A 22,738-nucleotide genomic window follows, 5' to 3' on the forward strand; every position below is an offset into this window, starting at 1 on the left:
AAAAGCCGTAAAGTTGATTCATCTTCAAATACAATCCTATGTCCTCCTAATCCTCTGATAAAGTAAAAAACGCATGAAAATGCAACGTTACTGGATTAATACATTCAAAAATGTTTTCATTAACTTCAGTCATAATGATAACACAGTGAAATATAATTGCACATTTTTTTCATTTTTTTCACAATTTAGTATACCAATAACATAAACACAGTCATGCTTTTGAAATATTTCGCATCTTATTTTTCATGAGTGTTCACTTTGCATGTCAGTCATAAAAGAACAAAGCACCTCAAACGAGCTGTGTCAGAATGGTGAGTTACACTACAGCCTGGGAATGATCCATTAGGACTGTCGAGAAGTCAGTGAAGCTTTCAGAAAGTGCAGGCATAAAGTACGAAGTGTGGCTTCCAGGCATACACTGATTTGTATCTGTATGATTACTACGTATCCTTCATTGGTTCAGTTTTGTATATTTTAATCTTTGACATTTCTGTGTACAACAAGCCAGAGAAAATCCTTCGATGAAGTATTTTCTTGCTTGTGTTACTGGGGTTGTTTGTAGGAGAACCCTATTATTTCGTATTTGAATCACATACAGAATCCGAGTGAATCCACCTCTAAATGACAACTTGTGTCATGATTTAAAAAACAATTAAAAGTCCACTTATCATGAATTTAAGAACAAGACCATTTCAGCTGTTGTGATTATGCTGTCTGAAAGACTGAAGCCTTTCCGGCCAGCCTGGTGACCTTGAGTGGGAGGTTATGAGGATGGGACAGAACAGTCTTGGCCAAGGCCCGGGGTACAGGTAGCATAGAGGGGAGCATCAGATCCGGGGAAGGAGGCCCTTCTTGTAGGCCATATACCCCGCCGCCGTGGACGCCAGCAGGAACGTGGACACGCCCATGAACGTCAGGAACCCTGGGACGGACGGCAGGTTCCTCTCCCAAAACGTGGTGACAAAGGGCAGAGCTGGGATGTCCTGGGAACAGCATATGGCAAGACGTTATTTCCCTGTGGTTCTGCTGGTGCTTCACCCTGCACTCACTGAACTATAGGTTATTTTGCCTTTGTAGGGCGCCAAACGGGAATGCTTGCGTGTTCTTGGTGTTTCCATGGGAGTTAACAATGGAGATAGCAGGAGTAGATAGAAATGAAAGTGTTCATAATAATAACATACTTCTGAACATAGCAAGCCAGCGCCTGGTGTTCTTGGCTTATGGCACCAGTGAAATCGATATGAATATTTACAGTTTCTTATTAAAGGATCAAATTTCTGGAATATATCATATTATTCAAGACATTAACTGCAGATCTTAAGCAAATATAAAATGTAGGTTACCTATTCGAACTTTGGAAGGAACTGTCAGACAAATGACGGTAATCCACAGACAAAAGGCTTCATTTTTCCTTGCTGTGTACAGTATTATGCATGGCCGGCTCCACTTTCTTCATTGTGATCATACTCGTAGAAGCACACTGGCCTTAATCTTTCCTGAGTGAGGGCCTGATAACACACAACACTGGCTGCATATACAGTGTGTCAGCATATTCAGCGCCGATGTGAAGTTAATGAGCCACTACCACAGCTTGAGTGGCATCTCAGCAGTTTAATCTCAGAGGACTGAGGGTCCTGTGTGTGGACTGACAGACACGCTGCACACTCACCACTGACTCGGGCTCCGCCTGCCACACTTCACCGGGGCTGATCAGACCCATCGTACAGAGAACCTGGAGCACACAAAGCACATCAGCATTCCAGACAACCGCCTACCATATGCACTTAATTGGCACGCGGCTTTGATCTCAGCGGTGCACAGGAGGTCAGATCTGCACGGGAGAAGATAGCGTAAGAGAAAGAAATATTCGCAGAATAGTGTCCTACTGCTGCAATCCCTCATGTTGGAGAATGTGGGTAGATGAAGCATGCAGCAGGCTTGAGAACATGTCCAACATGTTATACTCACACTCACTGGTGTGGGAGTGTCGTTAGCCTGGTCTGACACCGTTGCTCATTTAACTTGAATAATTGAATGCTTGATACACTTATGTTCTATTGTGCTGGACGTTGCTCCGGATAAGAGCGTCTGCTAAATGCATACAATGTAACGTAACTCATTTACTAAAGGAGGAGCTGGGAGACATGCAGAAATCTCATCTGCAAGCTAGCATGTTTCCAACTACTACAAACATGGGGGCATGCAAGCATAGATCTGACACACAACATGAAATATATCATCCAACAGGAAGAGCTCTGGCTGCTTGGTACAGGCTGGTCACAGTGCGACCTCTCACCTCTCTCGCCGCCCTCTCGCCCGCCTGCACCGCCCCCTCCATGTAGCCGCTCCACTCGGTGGCCGTCTCTGTGCCTGCGAAGTACAGCTTGCCCACCGGCTCCCGCAGCACCCTGAGGGCAGAGGTCATCGGGGGGGGGGGGGGGGAGACCGGTCAGCAGTGTAGCATAGTGGTATGGAGCAAGGCTTATAACTGAAAGGTTGCCAGTTCAACTCCCCACTGGGGCACTGCTGCTGTACCCTTGGGCAAGGTGCTTAACCCACTACTACCTCAGTAAATACTGAGCTGTATAAACAGATAAAAACTGTCGCTCTGGATAAGAGTGTCTGCTAAATGACAATAATGTGATTTAATGTTATGGTCACCGGCTGAGAGGAGGAGTCAGGCGGCATCGCTCGGCTGTGGGTGTGGCCCGGGTTGTACCCCTCAGGGACCGCAAACTATATGCCGCTACCCATACTGTAGCCACCTCCTCACTGACATGGGTTTCCAAACATGGCTGCTAACAGCCACTTACAGCTGCTGATGAGTGCACCATGAAAGGTGAAGTGCCAGAGCATGCTTGGGAGCAGAGCTGAACAGTGCCTCTTGTGCTCACTAATGAGGAGGATGGGTACTCACTTGCCGTACTGCGTGAGGATTCCCGGGGGGAAGTACGCCGTGTAGCAACCTCCGGAGTACTCCTCCTCACACCAGTTCTTCTCCTCGTAGTGCACGGGCTGAGAGACCGACAGACGCTGGTGAGCGGCAGGGGAGTGCTTCCTGTTTCGCTGGGGAACCTCGCTCAGCGCTCTTTACGCTCCTCCCAGCGGTCCCGAACTCACTTCCCTATTTTATTCACTACTATGTGCTGACCTTACAGTTTCTCTTTTCAAGACTTCTGAGGATAAACATACATTGATGGATTCGAATGGTTTGGTTAATTGACCATTCAATGGACAGATTCATTGATTAACTGGTAGATAAAAAAAATCCATCAATTGAGAGGTAGTCGATTAAATTTTTGGTTTGATTAAATTTTTGTGTCTGACAAATAATAGCTACATAAACAAAGATCAATATTACCAGCGTTTTGGCTTCTCTGTGTTCAGAGATGTGTTAAAATAGATTCTCAAATGCAATTATGAACAGAAATTGTATCGCTACCCTTGTATCAACACCGGTGATGCACATATGCGAATGGCTAGCTAGTAAATACTTTAATGGCTTTGTGTCGTACAGTGAGTACATAAAATGGACTCTAAAAGCTACACACAAGCTATGACAGGACTACTGCATTCTGCTCTCTGATGCTGGGACTGCATTGTGGCAGAAAAAAATCTGTGTGAAGGGGCTGTGGTCAGAAATCGGTCTTCCCAGAAAATGTGATGTTACCGGTTGCTCTTGGCTGATCTAAAAAGAACTGGGCCACCAGTGAGTTGTAATAGAACACACTACAGGTCTGAGTGCTGGTGTTATCTGCCATGGTTGGACAGCTGGGACACTCACATGCAAGGCCTCTTCTGTGCCTAGGACTCGGGCGTAGGTTTCACAGATCTTCTTTTTCCTACAGGAGAAGAGATGCGTTGGATTACCCTGTTTCTTTTCCCGAGTCTCCAAATCTGGCCCCCTCCTCCTTAGTCCACCCACCCCCTCCTAGAATGAGAGCCCCATATGGTGCCTCACAGAGGAGTTAGACTTTAACCAGAGGAGACCTAAGTGTCTGACTCACCGTTCTTCTTTGGTCAGTCCTGCTAATCTCCTGGCTTTTCTAGCAAGGATGAAACTGCAACAAAAGATACAGGCAGCGTTCAATCCACTAAAAACAGTGATGGTGTGTCATTACTGCAGCAAACCATTATACACTACGGCAGTGGCGGCTGGCGAGCTGGAAACAGGGGAGGCTGAAACATTACCTTTAAATCTATCATTACTTTCAACCTGTTCCCCTCTATCCTCCTTGATTAACAATAAAACAAATAATTCACAGAATAATTGACACCAATGTGTAAACAGAGTAAATGATTATGCTCGCGAAACAGCGCAGATTGTCTGTAGTTTGTGCGCTATTGCAAAAGCTACAGCATGAGGTTGTTTAATTAACAAGGATGGCAATTTGAATAATTAAGTGGCAAGTAATCCCAAAGTTTCACATTATAGCTTTCTTGTGTTACAAAATTCAAATTACAAAACAGAGCTAAATTTAGTTAGATCGATTTAAATTACTGAGAATAAACTTTTAGGTTAGGTTGAGTGCAATGAACAATACTGTTTAGAACACAGACCTCACAAAAGCTGTGATGTGTCATGAGCATTTAATGTAATTTAAATGGATAAATGCCATCCTTGTTAATTAAACAATCTCACGTTGTAGCTTTCGCAAGCACACAAACTACAGACAATTTGCGCTGTTTCGCGAGCATAATCATTTACTCCCATTTACACGATTGGTGTCAATTACTCTGTGAATTATTTGTTTTATTGTTAATCAAGGAAGCTAAAGGGGAACAGGTTGAAAGTAATGATAGATTTACAGGTAATGTTTCAGCCTCCCCTGTTTCCAGCTCACCAGCCGCCACTGCACTACAGTACATCTTAACATACTGGAGTACAACTTAACAGACTGCAGCATATTCTAACATACTGCAGCAAAACTTACACGGCAGCACATCTTTAACACACTGTAGCACATCCTAACATACTGCATACAACTTACTATACTGTGGCATATACTAACATACTGAAGCACATCTTACTATTCTGCCGCACAACTTATACTGCAGTACACCTTAACATACAGCAGCACACCTTAACATACTGCAGCACACCTTAATACCACTCCGAGCATCTGCCTATTTACCCCATTATTGCAGGAAATGTGCCGTCAGGTTTGGTATCATCCAGAGTCACGCCAATGGGGGCCTCTTCATCCTCAATCATCATTATACCGCAGTAACCTGAGGAAATCACATGTCAAACAAGGGCAAACAAGGGCAAACAAGTGGGGGGGGGGGGGGGGGGGGCACTATAAATGTGAACGCACTAGATTCTGGGCCTGAGGGTCAGGATTCAGACATTTTGGCAGAATGCCACAAAATATAAAATATATCCATAGTGTACTTTTGAGAGTCCTACAGCCAAGAGTGTCTGACACGCACCCTTCTTCCTCCAGAAGTTCTCCCTGTAGTAGACCATGCATTTGATGACGGAGCCCACGGGCACGCGGTGGATCAGCTGGTTCCTCATGGGCGGCAGCGGGGGGTTAAAGTGCATTTTCAGATTCAGCCCCGGCGCCGTGGCGATGATGGCGAATTTGGCCTGGAATTTCACAGTGTAAACACAGAGTAAACACAGACCAGCCTTCTTCAAAATGACCTGCTCATCCTATTGGTGTGACAACTCGTGGGTGCTCTTGTGTTCATTGCTCTGCTATGTTTGGATGGATGAGAGCGCTACTTCCAGAACTCAGAGTAGACAATGCCCAAACAGCAATATGAATGTCTCCCATGGCTGAAACTCACTGCTGAATTCACTGTCCGTGCCATATGAAGCTGGGCCAAACATGTTCTGCTATTTCTATTGGTTGCTGTTGGTCTGTATCTTAGTGGTGCGCAGTGGAGTCTCAGGGTTGGAATCGGCAACCCTGCCCCCCCCCCCCCCCCACCACCACCACCGGGGACTAGCAGCCCCGCAGGCCCAAATAATGAGCTTTAACAGGGAAAAGAGTGACGCAGACAGAGCAGGGAGGTGAGGACAGCTATTGATTCTAATCTCCCAGGCTTAGTGCTGGCGCTGGCTGGTGGGAGGCTGAGGGGAGTCTTCACACAGCTCTTATTGAACAGAGCTCAGACAGACATGGCAGTGTTGCTGAGCAGGAGAAGACGCACTGCTGGGTGACACTGCTGCTGAGGGGGAGGGATGTCACACATGAGTGACAGCACAGGTAGGTGGTTTATTGTATTATATTCTGTGCCATGTCTGTGCTATTGTCAATATGTCCATGTATGTTTTGTTCCATGTCTGGAGCCCTTAAACTAATTGCCCTAATGGGATAAATGAAATTTTGTTTTGTATTGTATCATGTCATGTTGTATTGTATGGTATCGTCTGCTATGGTATCGTGTCAAGTCGTATGGTATCGCATGGTTTTTTATGGTGTCGTGTTGTATTGTACAGTATGGTTTGGTATGGAATCATGTTGAGTTGTATGGTATGGTATCGTGTCATGTCGTGTGGTATGGTATGGTTTTGTAAGGTGTCATGTTGTATTGTATGGTATGGTGTCGTATGGTATGGTGTGGTATGGTATCGTGTCATGTCGTATGGTATGGTATGGTATGGTGTCATATGGTATGGTATGGTATCGTGTCGTTATCATGCCGTGTCATACTGTGTTGTATCATGCCATATCTCACATGGTACGTCTCCTCGTTGAGCGTCTTCACCACCACCCCGTCGCCGCTCTGGTCGATGCTGTAGACCGGCCTCTCCAGCTTCACTCTGTCCCCCAGCCGCCGCGCCATGTGCTCGCTGATCTGGCCGGAGCCGCCCACGAACTTCCGCTCCTGTCGCCACAGAGCAGCGCCGCCTCAGCGAGGCCAACATCCACTTGCCGCTACCACATATCACCCCACAATGCCCCAGCAGGAAGCCCTGCAGCCGCAGAGAGGGCTCCTCAGGACACACACACAAAGGGCAGACTCCTGTGGTCTTACCGCTAGGACCCTGGACCCGCAAGCCTGATTATCATTCATGAACGTGCATGATTTTCCTGGAAGGTGCAAGTCAGTGACAAACCTACAGATGTCTCTGCTGTCACAGACTATTACTAAAATACACTGACCTCATTTCAGTAGTACTAGGAACCCCTTAATATTCCCTCAGTGTATTACAGCATTAAAAGTCAAGTCCCCTAACCAATACATCACACCGACACAGTAGAACAGAGACGTTTCATTTTTGCAGAACGCCAGAGTCTTGACCCACTTGGCTGAATGAATGTCAAAACTGCTTTTTATAATATCAAGTTTCAAGAAAATGTTTATGGGGAGGGTGTTTTTTATGGGGGTGGGCCAACGGAAACAAAATCCCTGTAGTACTGGGATTATTTAAAAAGTCAAGTGGTGTTAACCTCCCCAGTGTCAGCTTTCGGCTTCCTCTTATCAGATCCACACAGAATGCGAGGGTCACAGCGAAACGTACCTCCCTATTGCTGAAGTTCCCATCACGCTCTGTAAACATGCCAAACTGTGACAGTCTCTAAAGCTTTAGCCACAGCACATTTTACCGCTGTTTCACCTCATCTGCCCTCTTTCTTATCACAGCTTTCAGTTACAAAGGAAAACTTGTCTATCCTTTAATTTCCCAGATTAACTTATTTTTTGCCATTGTATTACATTATCATCTATGCAACTAGACTGCATCCCACTTAATAAATTAAACACATGCTTAAAAATTTAAAATGAATACCACAAAGCAGTTACGTTCTATCTATTGAATCCTATACATCTAAATGACGAACAGCTCAAAATCCATCTAAGAGAAACAGACATATGAAAATAGGTAAGGCTTAAGACCTGATTTTAAAGAATAGATTGTAACTACCCTTCCGATATATCTTGGGATTGAATCCTAAAGATGAGGCATATAAGCCTTACAAGCTCCTTCCTGTCCAGTTTGCAGGCAACTCTGAGCCATCACCGATAGATGAGTGCTGAAGGCAGAGTTCAGCCAGGCAACAAACGGTTAAGTCATGAGCAGGATCTTAAACTGGGCTCCTGAGCTGCACTAAACTGAACTGAACCGTCAATTAAAAAGGGAATCAGTACAGTGATCTCAAACCGTCATATTTGGACTAAACCGACCTAGACAAATGAAAATGAAAATAAGAACTTGTCAGTCAGCTCATTCACTTAACATGGGCATCCAGGCATATCTCAGAATTAATTTGGATTGCCAGTTTTTGAACAGTTTTTGAAAATTTGAAACAACCGTCAAAAGGTAGCACTATACAGGGTGAATTAGAAGAGCTGTGCCTTGAGATATTTGACAGCACCGCTGTTTTGTGGACTGTCAGAGAGTTTGTTGTGATCCATGCTTGGATTTCACAACTTTGTGGGAAAAATGTGTGGGAAGTTTACAGCTTTTTTGTGACTTGTCAGTGTAGGAGGAATCCAAGGTTGCATTTATCAATGGGGAAAACAATATGTACACTTATAAACACTTGACTTATAAACACTCAGCTATCACGGATGGTTGAGCACACTTGGGAGACCAGAGGTCATTACCAGACTGAAATATCTCAAACATCTTATTTGTATGTGAACAACCCACTTTTTAATATGGTATGGTATTAATATGGTCAGAGTATTCCTTGGTTACTGTACTAACTGATGGAACAGTCCTCAATCAGCCTACGCCATCACAAAGACAGACCCCGAATGAGAACACACCTGGGTTCACATGATCAGTGGTCAGTGTTGTATAGGTTCAAATTTCACAAGAGCTAGCCCAAAGTTCAGTTCACACAGATTCAAATGAAAAAGTTCACGTTCATAGTTCACATAGTTAATTTCTTCCATTTTTTTTTTAATATGAGCTGCTCTGAGCTTATCTTTTTCAATAGAACCTCCTCCTACCCATCCATCCCCAGCCCCCAATCATTGCCACTTCCCACTGGTTGTGTCATAAGTTATCTATTCTACTAGTGGAAGTGCAAAAGCAAATAAAGTAATAAAAAGTCATAAAGGTAAATTCCTTTGTTACTCGCCACCACTTTCACTAGCCATTTTGCATAAATTGTTTAAGCCAACCAGTGTTTACAGTGCACCATGTACCCTGTCAAAAAGGGTATTGTCCAGGGACTATTTTATGTGTACGTCTACATGTACAGTGATTGTTACGCGGCATATGGGCAGTTGGTTGTGAGCTGTCGAGCTGTCTAGCTGATGAGTTGCACTAATAAAAACGTCTCAAGTATGGAATAACGCCGTCCGTGTTTATTCGTCAGGCAGTAACTTTAACACACCCAAGGATTCCGAATCTCGCGCAGACCTGAACAAGCTCAAGTTCACCATTTTTTCAGGGTTCACCTGAAAAAATGAGCACATTCAATGAACGCCCTCTTTTAACGCGTTCATGCACAACACTGTCAGTGGTCACATTAACAGATAGGGATCTAGAGGATTACTGTACACAGGATTCAGATAAATGTATTTGCTATCAGGCTAGCTTCTAAAGAGCCACTTGAGGTAATCTAAACAATCGGCATAATCACCCCCATCTAGGCAAAGCCAACAGGAAAAGAACTCTAAGCCTCGTATCAGAGTCCTCTAATTACCCGAATGTGCAGACTTCTGTTTCCATGACAGCTGGTCGTTCAGCCTTCCAAATAACAGGAAAGACTGGCATTCTCTGCTTCGAGAACGCTACCGAGAAAAGTTTGATTACCCGAATTAGAGAGGACGGATAGGAGCGATTTGCATTGGCAGATCATTGGACGCGTCAGTCCCTACACCTGCCTCTCTGGCTCCCAGTGCCAACTCTAAACCCAGTAGCACAGCAATCCCATGCTGCTGCTGTCACCCTCAGTAACCAGCCCCTGCTACTGGTGTTGAATGAACTGGACACAGAATGATTGCTTCATAATGTAAGACATGCACCTGTACCCATGATTCCACACAGGACTGACATATAAATGTGTATTCCCAGGTTCCACAATCATTCCCTGTTAGCTGAGACAAGATGACAGGCTTTTAGCCTACTGCCTCCTCAATCAATTTTATCAAACTCATCTGCATATTAACCAATGAAGATGGCATCCAAGTTGATTGTGTGATATATATCTACAGTGCTGGGATGTCCAATAAGCTAGTTGTGATTGTGACTGTTGCCACAATATGATCATAATGTTTTACATCAAACAGTTATACTGACCCAGCCTCTTTGCCCTGTATGGACCTGGTTTCCTGGTTTTGTACTGACAACCCCCCCTTTTGCTCATGCAGTGTCTGTGTTCTGACCTAGTGTACTGGTTCTGTACTGATCCAGTCTTTCAACTGTGCTGACGTAGTTTCATAGCTCTAAGTTTTACTCACCTGTCCCCCATTGGAGGTGGAGAAGATCCTCATAGTGCCACCACACTGCTTGACGTACCACAGGAACCAGAGGGCCGACACCTCGTGCGGTTCAGAGGTCACGTTCACATTCACAAAGAGAGTAGCAAACTGCCGGGCACCACTGGAAGACCAGGTAACGCATAGGAAAGGGAGGAAGAAGCTCATTCAGCACCAACCCAGACACCCTGCATACACACGATTTCATTTATTCCTTCACTAAGAACTCCATTAACTCCATTTCCGACTTTCCAGTAGACCATCTGTAGTATAATTTCCAGTACTGACACTCAAAGGTTGGCTCTAATCCTCAAAATACCAGCAATGAGAAAAAAAGGGACCAGGCTGACTGGGTACCATGTCCAGCACAGCTTGTCGAAGAGTTCCTTCATGGTGATCTTGTCCCACTCTTCAGCGTGAGGTGCCTTCCAGGGAGCTTCCCTTGGAATCTGCAGTGGACAGAGGCACGCCCACATTCAGCTCAATTGGCCACTCACCATCCATCATCACATCACATGCAACTGGATTCACTTCAGTACAACAGAGCGAGCGGGGAGGGGGACTCCGTCTGATACCTCCATGCCCATTTCATCCATCTTCCTCCACAGGTTGTTGTAGTCCATTAAGGCCAGTGGGTTCCACATGGGAGGGAAAGACCCCTTGAATGCATATGATTTCCCCTACAATAAAACATCAACAAGCGACAATCATGATTGTTGTGATCTCTGATATCACAAGTTCCTCTTCCACCTACTCTACACGCAGTAAGACAGGGGATTTAAGCAGTAAAACAACAAGCACAATGATAAAACCAGATGATAAAACAAGTAAAATATAGAATTGGTATAAAAACATAAATGGAAGCACTGACAGCAACAAAGAGGGACGGTAATGTGTTAAAATAGAAGTTAATAAGGTGGGTTTTTAAGACACCTTTAAAACTGGCAATGCTTTTCGTTTCTCTGACATGTTTTTGGCAGGGAGCTCCGCGGATGAGATGCAGCACTTTAAAAAGCCCTGTCCCCCAGAGGAGCAAAATTAGGATTGGGAGGGCACTGGAGGGGTGGCATGAGTTTTCAGGCAGCGGTTTACTTCTGCGCAAGGTCAGGCAAATGCCAACCGCTCAAAGCTGCACGGGTCGGAAGCAGCAGCTCATAATCTCTCCTAAACATGACACGAGGACCAAGCAGCGACAGACAGAGAGGGCGGGGCCACGGTGCCGACACCCCTCTCTCCACAAAGAACAATGCGAGGGACTGTGAACGCCGCGGGGGAGTGTCCTTTTCCGCACCGGGATCGGGGGAGCGCCGACAGGGTTACCTTGAGCAACAGTAATCTTGGCATGCGCTCCGTGGCAACTCCTTGCAAAAGGCGCCTTATCAGATCCAATGGGATTAGTAGACTGATTAATGTTTCACTGCAAATCACACATTACCTGCGATAACTCATAGCAGAGCTGATAAGAGGTCATCACTCATGGTCTGTATCTGATGCTTTTGACTGTAATCCCTTCCGGCTCTGAAGCAGCTTCTGCCTCAATTCCCTCACTACCAGCATTTTAGATTTTATATTAAGTTTTTTTTGCATTTTCTTCAGCTGTCTTTACTTTCTTTACTTTAGTTTCTTGTATCTCTTTCCACCCCTCACTCTTTAGTGAAATGATGCTTTGCTTCTCTGGTGATGCTGGCCAGAGCTCAGTGATGTACACCATGCCATATCCCAGACGATTCAACTGTACTGTACTGAAGTGGTTCCCTACATGTGGTCTGAGGACCTCTGGGGGTCTGTCAAGGCATTACAATTGGGCTGTAGCAGCACAACAATTGTGTGATCACAAACATCAACAACCACGGTTACTAAACTGTTACACACTGACTGTGTCCACACTGGTTTGATTGCATTACAGACGCTATAATCAACAACATTGCATTATTGCAAAATCAGTTACTGGTACATTGGCAGTTGTGAGGTAAACTGCAGTTATTTCGGTTTGCTTGGTCATACAGATTAACAGATAAACCGTGGCAGCTACTACAAAAGCATCTGTAATCTATCATCATCTGCATCTATCTGCAGTGTCCTTTTAGCAGTAAAAACACAGGCTGTTGTATTATTGCCTTCCCACAAGGCTTTCATTCAGTACTTCACTCTGCAGGAGGGGGACTAATAACGAAATATAATTCATTTATTGAAAATATCACTGAAAAAAGAGGCAGTTTCTGTACAAAACATCTTACTTAAACATCAAGCATATAAGCATATCATTGAAGATCTAATCCTTGCTAGTTTAGGAGGCTGTATGTAAAAATATCTGGAGTATGGAAAGAGTCCCGCAGACTCTACAAGACTGATATTCCCTGGTGTACTATTTCTCCTGGCAACTGCATATAAGTGAGTACTTTTACAACTGGACACCTCTCTTCCTCAATATAGAAGTGCATGCAGGGACACAGAAAGTGGGGGTGGTGTTCTAACATGTTTAAGTGCCTAGCAGGGTAGATAAACAGCTTTGTCCTAGAACCATGGAACTTCAAACTACCACAAACCCTGGCTACTATAATCAGAGGAGACTCATTGATAGAGATAAAATTATAGAAGACATTTTATAGAAGTTTATTATACATATGTCATTATTGAATACATTACTGGAGCATTTTATAATCTTCCACAGTACTATTTACTAACTATATGACACCATAAAATTGATCATTGATTGATTAATCATTTTCAGTATGCTTATATATTATGCTGTATAGCTCTCCAATTGAGAATACAGCAACATACTGTACACAAACACATATACAATTATAGAGGCTCCGCTGAGTTTAAAAATCCAATCAATAAAATGTGTATTAAAATGGCTTTCCGTTGCCTTTTTGTCAAGGGACTTGCTTTGTTGGTTACATTTTAATGGGTTTACACTGCACTGGTAAAACTCCATTGAGAGAAAGACATATTCATCTGAATTCAGTCTTTACATACATCTGAGTGGAATAATCCATATCACTGATATATGGATTCATAGTCAAACCCTCCAATGTCACAGATTTCTCTGTGGCACTGGTGTGTTTGACCCACAGCTGACTGAGGAATGACATGACAGGCGAGCCCCTTTACACATCAGGGAATTCAAGTGAGTCGCAGTCTCTGGCAACACGTCTGTTTCTATGGGAACCCCAGTGAAAGCAAACAGGCCTGGAGATGTGCCACCCAAACTGTGACCTGGGAACAAACCAAACCTGTGCGTGCCCATTCTGTGGTCCATACGCCCACTCTGACCCCCTTGGCACTTGCCCCTATGGATACGGAAACTGCAAGTGATTGACTTTCACCTACGGTAATTAGCGTAGAAAAACAGCGGGTTGGGACATTCATGTTCCCTTGTTTTGTAATGCAGCTTTAATATGTAATGATATCACCGCTGACCAGGCTGCAGAGAGGGCCTCCGAATTTTCATTTCAAAGTTCAGAGGCCTTCCAGAGGCGTTAGCGTTAGCATCTGAAATGCTGTCGCCACTGAGAATGCATTGATTGCTTGGGGAAGGTGGCGTGAGTGTGTGTATGTGTGTATGTGTGTGGGGGGATCCCTCTTAAGTACTGGGGAATAATCAGAATTTCTTATTGACTCAATTGTCATTATACTGCCATACAAACTGTGAACAGAAGACAATGTGGGGGATAGGATATGAACAGAGATTCTGACACACAGGGAAACGGCCACCAGGATCAAACACTTGTATGGGTGGAACTCATAACATCTAGGGGCATATTTCATTTAGCACAAGCACTATCTTTATGGGTACCTATGAAAATTAAGCCAAGATTACTTTTGATTACTTCTGAAACATCACAAGCTCACTGATCACTTAAATTTACAACAAATATTGTGTAAGAACTGGCTAAATGTAATACCCACTTTGTTGCCCAAAGTAAATGACCTAAAATGGACTAGAACTCCAATCTTACAAGGAGTATAATAGGCTGATTTTTCATATTCCGTGTTGACAAAATTTCTCCTAACTAGTGCTATGTACTACATATATATGTTTAAGTGTGTTCATGTCATTCACACAAGAGTTTCAGGAATGACTTTTGCATGTCATTTGCCACCTTGTTAACATTATTGAAAGCAACAGTGTGATATGCGCAGAGATCAAAAAAATAAACTGACATTAATATCATCTGGTTGCATAAATCCCTTGTTTTTTTCCTGTGAACTACAGTTTCCCAATATGGCAGCGTGACTGAATGCACTGACACAAATTCCTGTGTGAAAAGCAGACTCTGAAATAGGTCACATCAATAATAGTACTCAGTGAGCAAGGGTCTGAAAATAACCTGGGGGTAAACTTTGTTGTGGAGCTGAGAAACAGCCTCTCTCCAGGGTCCCAGTAGCACGGCTAAGCCACAACAGTGACTTCCTGTTTATGGAAAATTGCCGTCTCGCTGACATTAGGAACTTTCGCTTACGCAAGGGTTGTGAGCACTTTGAAGTCATTTGAATAAAGCCTCCCCTTAAGCCTTTCTCCTTATTAACTAGGAAGCCCTTTGTTGTTGTTATTCTGCTGCGGCAGACAGTGCTCATGGGGGTGTGCTACCGAGGCCCAAGAAGTCATCTAAGTTTATCCTGAACATTATGCACAACAAAAAATGATGGAACTACAGAACTACATGTAATTACTCCAGACAGGAGAACAGTGGTAGTGGACTCAGTATGTGGTGGGTTCTGTGACATGTATTTATGCATACGCAAGGAGTCCTATATTTAAAAATACAGTAATTTCAATAAAATGTTCCACATAAAGATTTGTGATGCAAACAGATTTTCCTGCTGTTGTTGTTTTTTGTTATGTAAGTTTGTGCATGTGTGCGTGTGTGCATGTGCGTGTATGCACACATGTACGCAATGACAGTATTTTAAAAAGCTACACGTTCAACAGGTAAAAATACTATGATTTGCAATAAAGATAGCGGGACTGAGCAATATTAGAGTGAAACCTGAGGTAGAATCCAATCAGGAGAGCACAAGCACAAGGTTTAAGGGCAGTCATTCATCTACCCAAATTGGATATGGGTTGACAGTTGAGATGGCCGGCATCTTGTCTTCCTCCCTCTTTACCCACTCAGCGTTGAGAAAACCGCATTACAGTGTTCCTTCAGGCACAGATTAACATTTCCAGACACGCCACAAGGCACTAATGCCACCAAGAGGCCTCTTCTACGCTGGTCTGCCACAACCACCATCATAAACACCAAGATGGCCGTCCAGTCCATTGGGACGCGATATGGACAATACAGCAGAGAGGTCCTTCTCTCTCTCGGAAACACTTAAGTTTCTCCAAACTTCAAAATTACACCCCTTCTTATTGAAGAATGTGTGTGAATGAGCTTTGTCACGGCCTCTGTCAGCACACAGCGGAGAAACTGCGCGGGCTACCATTCTCTCACCTTGGCATGATGCACCAGGTTCTCCTCCTCGTTCACCTTGTACGTCTCCACCCCGAACTCCTTGGCAAGCCGCAGGATGCGGTTCTGCGTGGGGCCGATGTAGGCGCCTCCCAGGTCCACATAATTGGTCTCCTTATTCTGGGTTCAACAGAGAGAGGGAAGAGAGCTCAGTGGTGTTCCACAGAGTCCCAAGGCCCTGCCAGAACGGTGTCCCCATACATCATGACAAGGACACCAAAAGTCCAAACTGTAAAACTGTACCAAACCAAACTGTAAAATCACTACAAAAGTGTTATCTCTTTACAAGTAAGACCATAAAATGGTTGGGGATCAATTGATGGATATTCACTGATAGCAAGTCACTCAGCGACGTTTCCTTTGTGATGACTGGTAGTGGCAGAATAGGGGGGTTCATACAGTTACATTTAATAACTGAGGTGACCAGTACATCTAAAGTTTTCACTTAGCTGGAAAAATAACATGGCAAGTTAAGTGGACTTTTTTTGTTTTTCTTGGTTTCCTTCATTTTCTTAATTAAGTAACATTATTTGTTTTCATTTAGCATGAATATATTTCCTTGGTTACTTTTCTATTCATGATTAGAAAAATACTTGTGTATGGTATTTGATAATCTGTTTATCCTGTACATTATTAAAATCAGCTTTTTAAAGGTGCAAATACCTACAGTCTCAAAGTAACTGTAAGAAACAAATTCATTATATGTTTCTTTTAACTGTGTAAATTTCTGCGAAACTCTGAGATCAAATCGGAGTGGACATGATATATGGAAAAAGTTTCCCTTAAATGGCTGAGCTCTGCATGTAACAGTGTGTAAAGACTACAATACACACATTATCATCAGAATGGGGCTTATGTGACTGGATTGTCTTTCAAATTCACGTTTTTAAAAGATATCAGCTTCTAAAGTAGATCAACGCAGTTCATCACGTGTTTATGTTGAACACATAACGTGTAAATATGTAAATTATTGCCACTTTTTGAGATATACTACTGCTTTGCAGTAATATATTTTAAGCGCATTTATTCTTGTTCTTGCATAGTTCTAAGTATATTGCAATATATTTCATTTTCATTTGAGGGTTCCGACCCTTAAATCTTACCCGTGCTGTGAAGGTCCTTCCTCCCACCCGGTTCTGAGCCTCCAGAACCACAGGACTCAGGCCCGCCTCCAGAAGCAGCTTGGCTGCAGACAGCCCTGTCAGAGACGCAGCGGGGGAAGTGTGAGGTAAGCTACCGCCGAACGCTGCCAGCTCCCTCACACACGCGTGGAATGGCCTCCCTGTGTGCCTAACAGCACTCTCTCTCAGACACAACGTCTGCTGTCCTTCATAAGTATAAATGGAACGTCTCAACTTTGGTATTGTCCTGTGCGATATACAAGTTAAACATTATGGTATCCTCGTTCATTTGATGGGGACTTATCTGATGACCTCCAGTGGTCATCATGGACAGCCGCTAGCATGACTATGAGCTGTGTAAACAGAAGCTTGTCTTCTTTAAACGTTTCTGACGTAAGATCATGTTGCACCTTCTTCTGTTTCCCAGAGTTAACGGCTGGCTGTTCATCTACCTGTCCATGCTTGTAGATATGTCATTGATGGCACATTTTAGACAGCAAACCTTATTATCAGCTTGTCATTGACGTTTTAGAGAAAAAAGTGCACAAATACAAAGAAAATGGAGATTTTCAAGAGGTTATCATTTTCCATCTCATAATTTAGACATGTAAGAAGCATTGATTACAGCCTGTACTATCAAAATAAAGAAAGAAACAGTCACAGTAATGCTACGGATCAGTTCCAAATGGTTTAACATTTGTTTCACTTTTCTCTACATGGGCTAATCACTGAAGCACCTTAGCAGAGGCAGGCAGAAAAATGTTACAGTCTGCTGGGACACAGACTATGTAAGCTGGAGGCCTGACTTAAAGGCCGCCCCCTCCCGCGTTGGGATTGGTGGGCTGCCTGAGGTGGGTTCCCACACAGGGCTGCGTGCTGTCGTCCCCGCAGCAGGGCCCACCGCAGACAGCGGCAGCCACTTCCTCCAGCGCACACAGGATCTGAAAGCCTTGAGCTCGGCAAACACGGCCCTCGTGATCTGGGGGGGGAGTCAGCCGCAGGTCAAGTGACGAGCCCCACCGAAGTTCAAACTGCCTACGGAGACTCGTTTCACCACAGCTAAACATAGGTCCGCTTTCTGAAGAGACAAAGGCATTTTCAAAAAACGTGTGATGAAAAAAAAACACAACGAAGACTTAACCTGTTTCAATACATACAAGCCATGCATATGAGTGTGAGTTATTAAGAGTGATATCAAAACAAAAATCACTTGGGAGCAATTAACACGATTGTGACATGATGATGATGTGGCGATGATGGAATTTATATAACGAATTTATAGAGATTTAGAGAGATTTTTTTTTTTTTTAATTCATTCCGTGTTTTTCATGGGCTGGAGAGTGATAAGCCATCCCAACCACCATTAATGTGTAGCACACACCTAAAACAACAACCTCTGTTGTAATAGACCCTTCTGTAATTTTGCTCTGTTCTTCCTTCTCTCCATTCTTCCTTCCTAATTTACAACAGCAGGCACTGTGCTTCATCTACAGTGTCAGCTGGGAGGTCAGTGGCACATCAACGCATATCAATGCATCAAGCAGACCTCAGGCTGCAAACACCAGCCACCAGAGTATGTCCTTGGAGAGCGTATCCTGAGAAAAACAGCCACCAGGGGAGGGTCAAGTTTCTCTTCTAAGAAAACTAACAAAGCAAAAAAAAACATGAAGGCAGAAGAGTGTCTTTCCCCAAATCACTTTTCCTCATCTGGATTTCATCCTGGCTGAGGGCCACTCCAGAGGTCAGGGTGTTTTCCTACTGACCTGGGATCAGTGTGGAAGGAAGCGCAGAAGTATGCTCTACAATGGAATGCTCTTTACAGCAACTGTCAACTGGTCTTCTGTGTACATTCAAAAGATAAGATGGTTCCTCCACACCTCGGTATTTTAAAGCTCTTATCAGCTGTGTTTTCCTGTTATTAAATACTGTTGTTTTCCGGCCAGTAGTAGCTTGCGATTTGATGTTTGTAGGGTATAAAAACCCTCTGTGGTATGTTATGTCGGCTTTTTGTCGTCAATAATGAGCAGATAGCACCAGCCGATTTGAACTGCGTGTCACTTGTTGAGGCGTTATGAACGAGGGCCAGACGGTGGCGGTGTCCCCTGTACCGCCTCGCTGCATGTGGCGTCCCAGCCCTAATTCAATAAGCCACCGCATTTCACACAGGCACGCGCAATTACTGCCCCCGCTCCTCATTATCCAAAGCTACCGCTAAAAGGGGCCTGACGGAGAGAGGACGCCCACGACAGCCTGTCTGAGAGCCAGACGAGCGCACTGAGAGGACCCCGCTCCAGCTTTCACTGATAATTACACATTATCACAGCACAGTCGCAGCCACACGGCACTGCATGAATGGCCATTTTATAACCTGATAATCGCATAACATATATTTAAGCCTCTTTAATTCAACATACAGATGGAAAGGATATTAGCCCACGTGTGCATATACGAGCCACCGAGGCAACAAATAATAATCAGTTTTTATTCACACATCTTAAAGCATCATTTATATTACACACATTGAATAATATTACGGTCAAACCATTGGGGATTATAGGAATTACTCGTATTACCGGCACGCAAGTAAAAGGCACAAAATTGTACAGAAAATGCGTCCATTAATTAGGTTTTAATTAAAATACAAATAAAAGCCTAATGTGAGACTGCTGAGAGAATACATAGCCTTGCTGACTCTATAAAAAGGAACATTTTCTCAAAAAACACACACATTTTACACCCGCAAGACAGATCACAGAGCTTCTGATGCAGTCTCTGTGCCGAGGGCAGCGGAGGATTGCGAAAGCAACCAAACAGGCACGAAGGCTGAGCGGAGTCAAAGAGGCCGCTCGGGGCCCTGTCACTCAAGTGCGAACAACAGCACGCGTCTGACCAAGTCTATATTCAGCCTCCCCAGTACGTGGCCTGACAGCTGAAGGCTCTGTCTGCGTTCTGTGAAACCGCCTCTCCGCGTCCCGACAGGACATCCCTGACAGAGGCCGTGGCGCTCGCCGGCCAGCGTCAGCACAAACACTATATTTCATCTCCAGCAGGGCAGAGCCGAGTCATATTCACAACTTCCAGTAAAACACTCCAGACTTCAGCGGCCTTTATATAGGCATTTGGGTCTGTGGCATATCAAATTTTTTACAGCATAGCGCACTACAGCAGCAGAGGATGGGGTCATTTAGCTGGAATCTCTGTTACCTGGAAACACGGCTCCTTCCTCATTTCAGATGCGAGCTTCTATACATGGAGTGGAACTTACCAGGCCTATAAATAATAAAGAGGCGGACAATTCTGCCAAAACAAGCTACCGTCAACAGCCTGTGCTAAGGAGTTTTCATCGACTGCACACATCTGCGCAGACCTTTCTCAGGCCTCAGACAGTCCCGAATGTTTCCGTTCTGTATTTCAAGTGTATTTGCTCCTAGCTCTGCACCATGGGTTTCTTTCCTTCTGTTTTCGTATCTCTTTAATCTTTTGGATCACATCTTAAAAGCTCTACTACAGAGTCAATCAGTCTACATTAGCCTGTGTACAATTCAATAAAAACAAAGTAAAGCTTTGTTTTGTTCAATGTATCATTACACAGTGCACACTGTGAGATGTATGCACCGATCTGGTGCTTTGATCAATGGCTCACACGAAGCTTTGTTCTTGTATGAAAGTCACAGTTTGCCTAGAGTACATTTATTCATATTTCAAAAGCCCCAATCTTATGACAGAAAAGTTCCAACGGAATCATTTGATCATGAGTTCAGTACACACTTTTCGCTGCTGATAATAAAACAGCGCTTTCACTGTGAAATATAAAAGAAGACCTGTGATGCAGTATACCTGAGTACATAATTTATATTATGAAGATGTGAAGACCTGAACATAAAATTTAGCTATTATGCTGTCCTCACTGCAAAAGCCAACTTATTTGTGCCAATATCCTTTAAGGTTACATCATAGGTACTTTGTTATATATGTGGTTTGTATGGCTAATAAACTGAAGTTCCTTTTCCCAAACACTTGACTGACCATCCTGTGTCTCTCACGCAAAAAAGCATTCATAGGTGCTGAAAGATACAGAACCATTACAGCATCGTTAATCTGTAGGTCTTCCAAGCCCTGACGACCAATAGCAATCTAATACCTACAGGGGCATTCTCCATACTTAAATCAGTACTCAGATCCAATGACATGAAGAATGACAGAAGCCAAGAAGGAAAAGTTTGAGAGGAATATCTCGGCTATGAATGCCACGCCTGTGGACCTTTAGCAAATTGCAGGAGAAGTGGAGCACTGTATCCTAACAGAGTCTCTAAAAACCTTTTCAGCCCAAGCTGGATTTTACACATCCGCTTCGACCATGGAGTCACCCGCAAAACGGATTGCCTCGGCACATAGGGAAAGGTCAAGGCTTCTCTGAGCAAAACTCCCTGAGATCAAAGAGCTGTGTGAACAGAGAGAGAGAGAGAGAGAGCTTCTCCGTTATCCGTGCCCCGCGCCTCTCCCCTCTCTCTTTTCCTCTACCCAGCGCTCTTCTCTGCTCAGCACCTAAAGGCTGCCGTTGACCTAATTGCACCGCTCTTTCCATTTAGCATTCACATAGAAATCAAATCCTGCTCTCCCCTGCCCCGGCGCTCCGCTGTCATACCCAGTCTCAGCGCAGCAACATTCAAAGGCAGAATTACGCTGTGCCGCTCCTCGTTATGTGGAGCCATTTTCCACTGCCTTCACCCCGTTCACTTTAAACGAACACTCTGTGCTATCTCATGAATCATGAATGCTAGAACCATGAGAAAGGGACAGAACAACTCTTCGCTCAGCAAAACCTGCAGCATAAACTTAAATGACCTATAAAAGTAGGAAAAAATCATCACTTTAAGAAACATACTGTAATGTTGTTTCCAATCCATTAAATGTGAGTTATGTAATAAGCCCTCAATTTAACACTGTAAATTAGCAATTATTTTTTAATAAATATACTTCCAGGATGATCAGATTTGTTCCTTTGAATTCATGTTAGGCTTCAAGTTGATATGTACAGTAAAATTAGGCGTTGTCTCCTCCAAACCAAGTTGATATATACTATGCCAACAACCAAAAGAATAAAATAATATCTCACTGACTGTCTAAAGACTTCCAAACTGCACCCATGTTAGGGGTAGAGGTTTTGGTGGGGGGTATATATAAACACAAACAATGCCTTGACTGGGGAGGGAAGCACTCCTGCAAAGCATATGAGGGTTAGGTAGGACAGCCAGTGCTAAAGCATGCAGGTCTTTGAAGAGTTGCTGCAATTTTTCTCACAGTCACACCACTCTGGCCAAACCTGCCCGTTATAATGTCACTCAGCGTGAGACAAATAGCTGTACACGCTCATCAAGGCGGCTAATTAAACACCGCCGCCAAATCTGCATACACAGAGCCTGCAAGCGGAAAACAAGATTGGGGACTGTGGCGGTTTCTGTGGTAACCGCACATGTATAGACGTGGCCATTTGGCATAGGTAAATTGCGACAATTTCAGTCTAACCCCCGAGCCTCTGTGCTTTAATAAACAACGGTTCAGCTTTTGCCGTCCGTCTTTAACAGGGCTGACCTTACAGCATCTCTCCCTCTCAGAACAGACACCAGGCGCGTCCGAAAAAACAATCATTTCAATAAATCAGACTATTTCTTTGTTCTTTCCTGTCTCTTGCGGCGACTGCAGGGGCTCCCTTGCACTGGAGCCAAAGGAGTATTGACTTTGGGAGGAAATCAAAAACGGAGG

General features: G+C 44.0%; 1 protein-coding gene across 1 annotated transcript in view; it reads right to left on the reverse strand.

The window, feature by feature from the left end:
* Positions 1-241: 241 nt before the first annotated feature.
* The window catches only part of LOC118789114 (amine oxidase [flavin-containing]-like), a 29,170-nt gene continuing 6,673 nt past the window's right edge, over positions 242-22,738 (reverse strand). The window contains exons 2-15 of the mRNA XM_036545432.1: positions 16,958-17,052; positions 15,837-15,974; positions 10,965-11,069; positions 10,747-10,838; positions 10,372-10,513; positions 6,691-6,840; positions 5,434-5,593; positions 5,136-5,232; positions 4,008-4,061; positions 3,785-3,842; positions 2,918-3,015; positions 2,297-2,408; positions 1,670-1,732; positions 242-983 (exon numbers count right to left, since the gene is read on the reverse strand). Of these exons, the coding sequence (XP_036401325.1) occupies positions 828-983; positions 1,670-1,732; positions 2,297-2,408; positions 2,918-3,015; positions 3,785-3,842; positions 4,008-4,061; positions 5,136-5,232; positions 5,434-5,593; positions 6,691-6,840; positions 10,372-10,513; positions 10,747-10,838; positions 10,965-11,069; positions 15,837-15,974; positions 16,958-17,052 (1,520 nt within the window). The 3' untranslated portion in view covers positions 242-827. The remainder of the gene's footprint in view (positions 984-1,669; positions 1,733-2,296; positions 2,409-2,917; positions 3,016-3,784; positions 3,843-4,007; positions 4,062-5,135; positions 5,233-5,433; positions 5,594-6,690; positions 6,841-10,371; positions 10,514-10,746; positions 10,839-10,964; positions 11,070-15,836; positions 15,975-16,957; positions 17,053-22,738) is intronic.

The sequence above is a fragment of the Megalops cyprinoides genome, chromosome 14 (assembly GCF_013368585.1).
Source record: "Megalops cyprinoides isolate fMegCyp1 chromosome 14, fMegCyp1.pri, whole genome shotgun sequence".
Classification (NCBI taxonomy): domain Eukaryota; kingdom Metazoa; phylum Chordata; class Actinopteri; order Elopiformes; family Megalopidae; genus Megalops; species Megalops cyprinoides.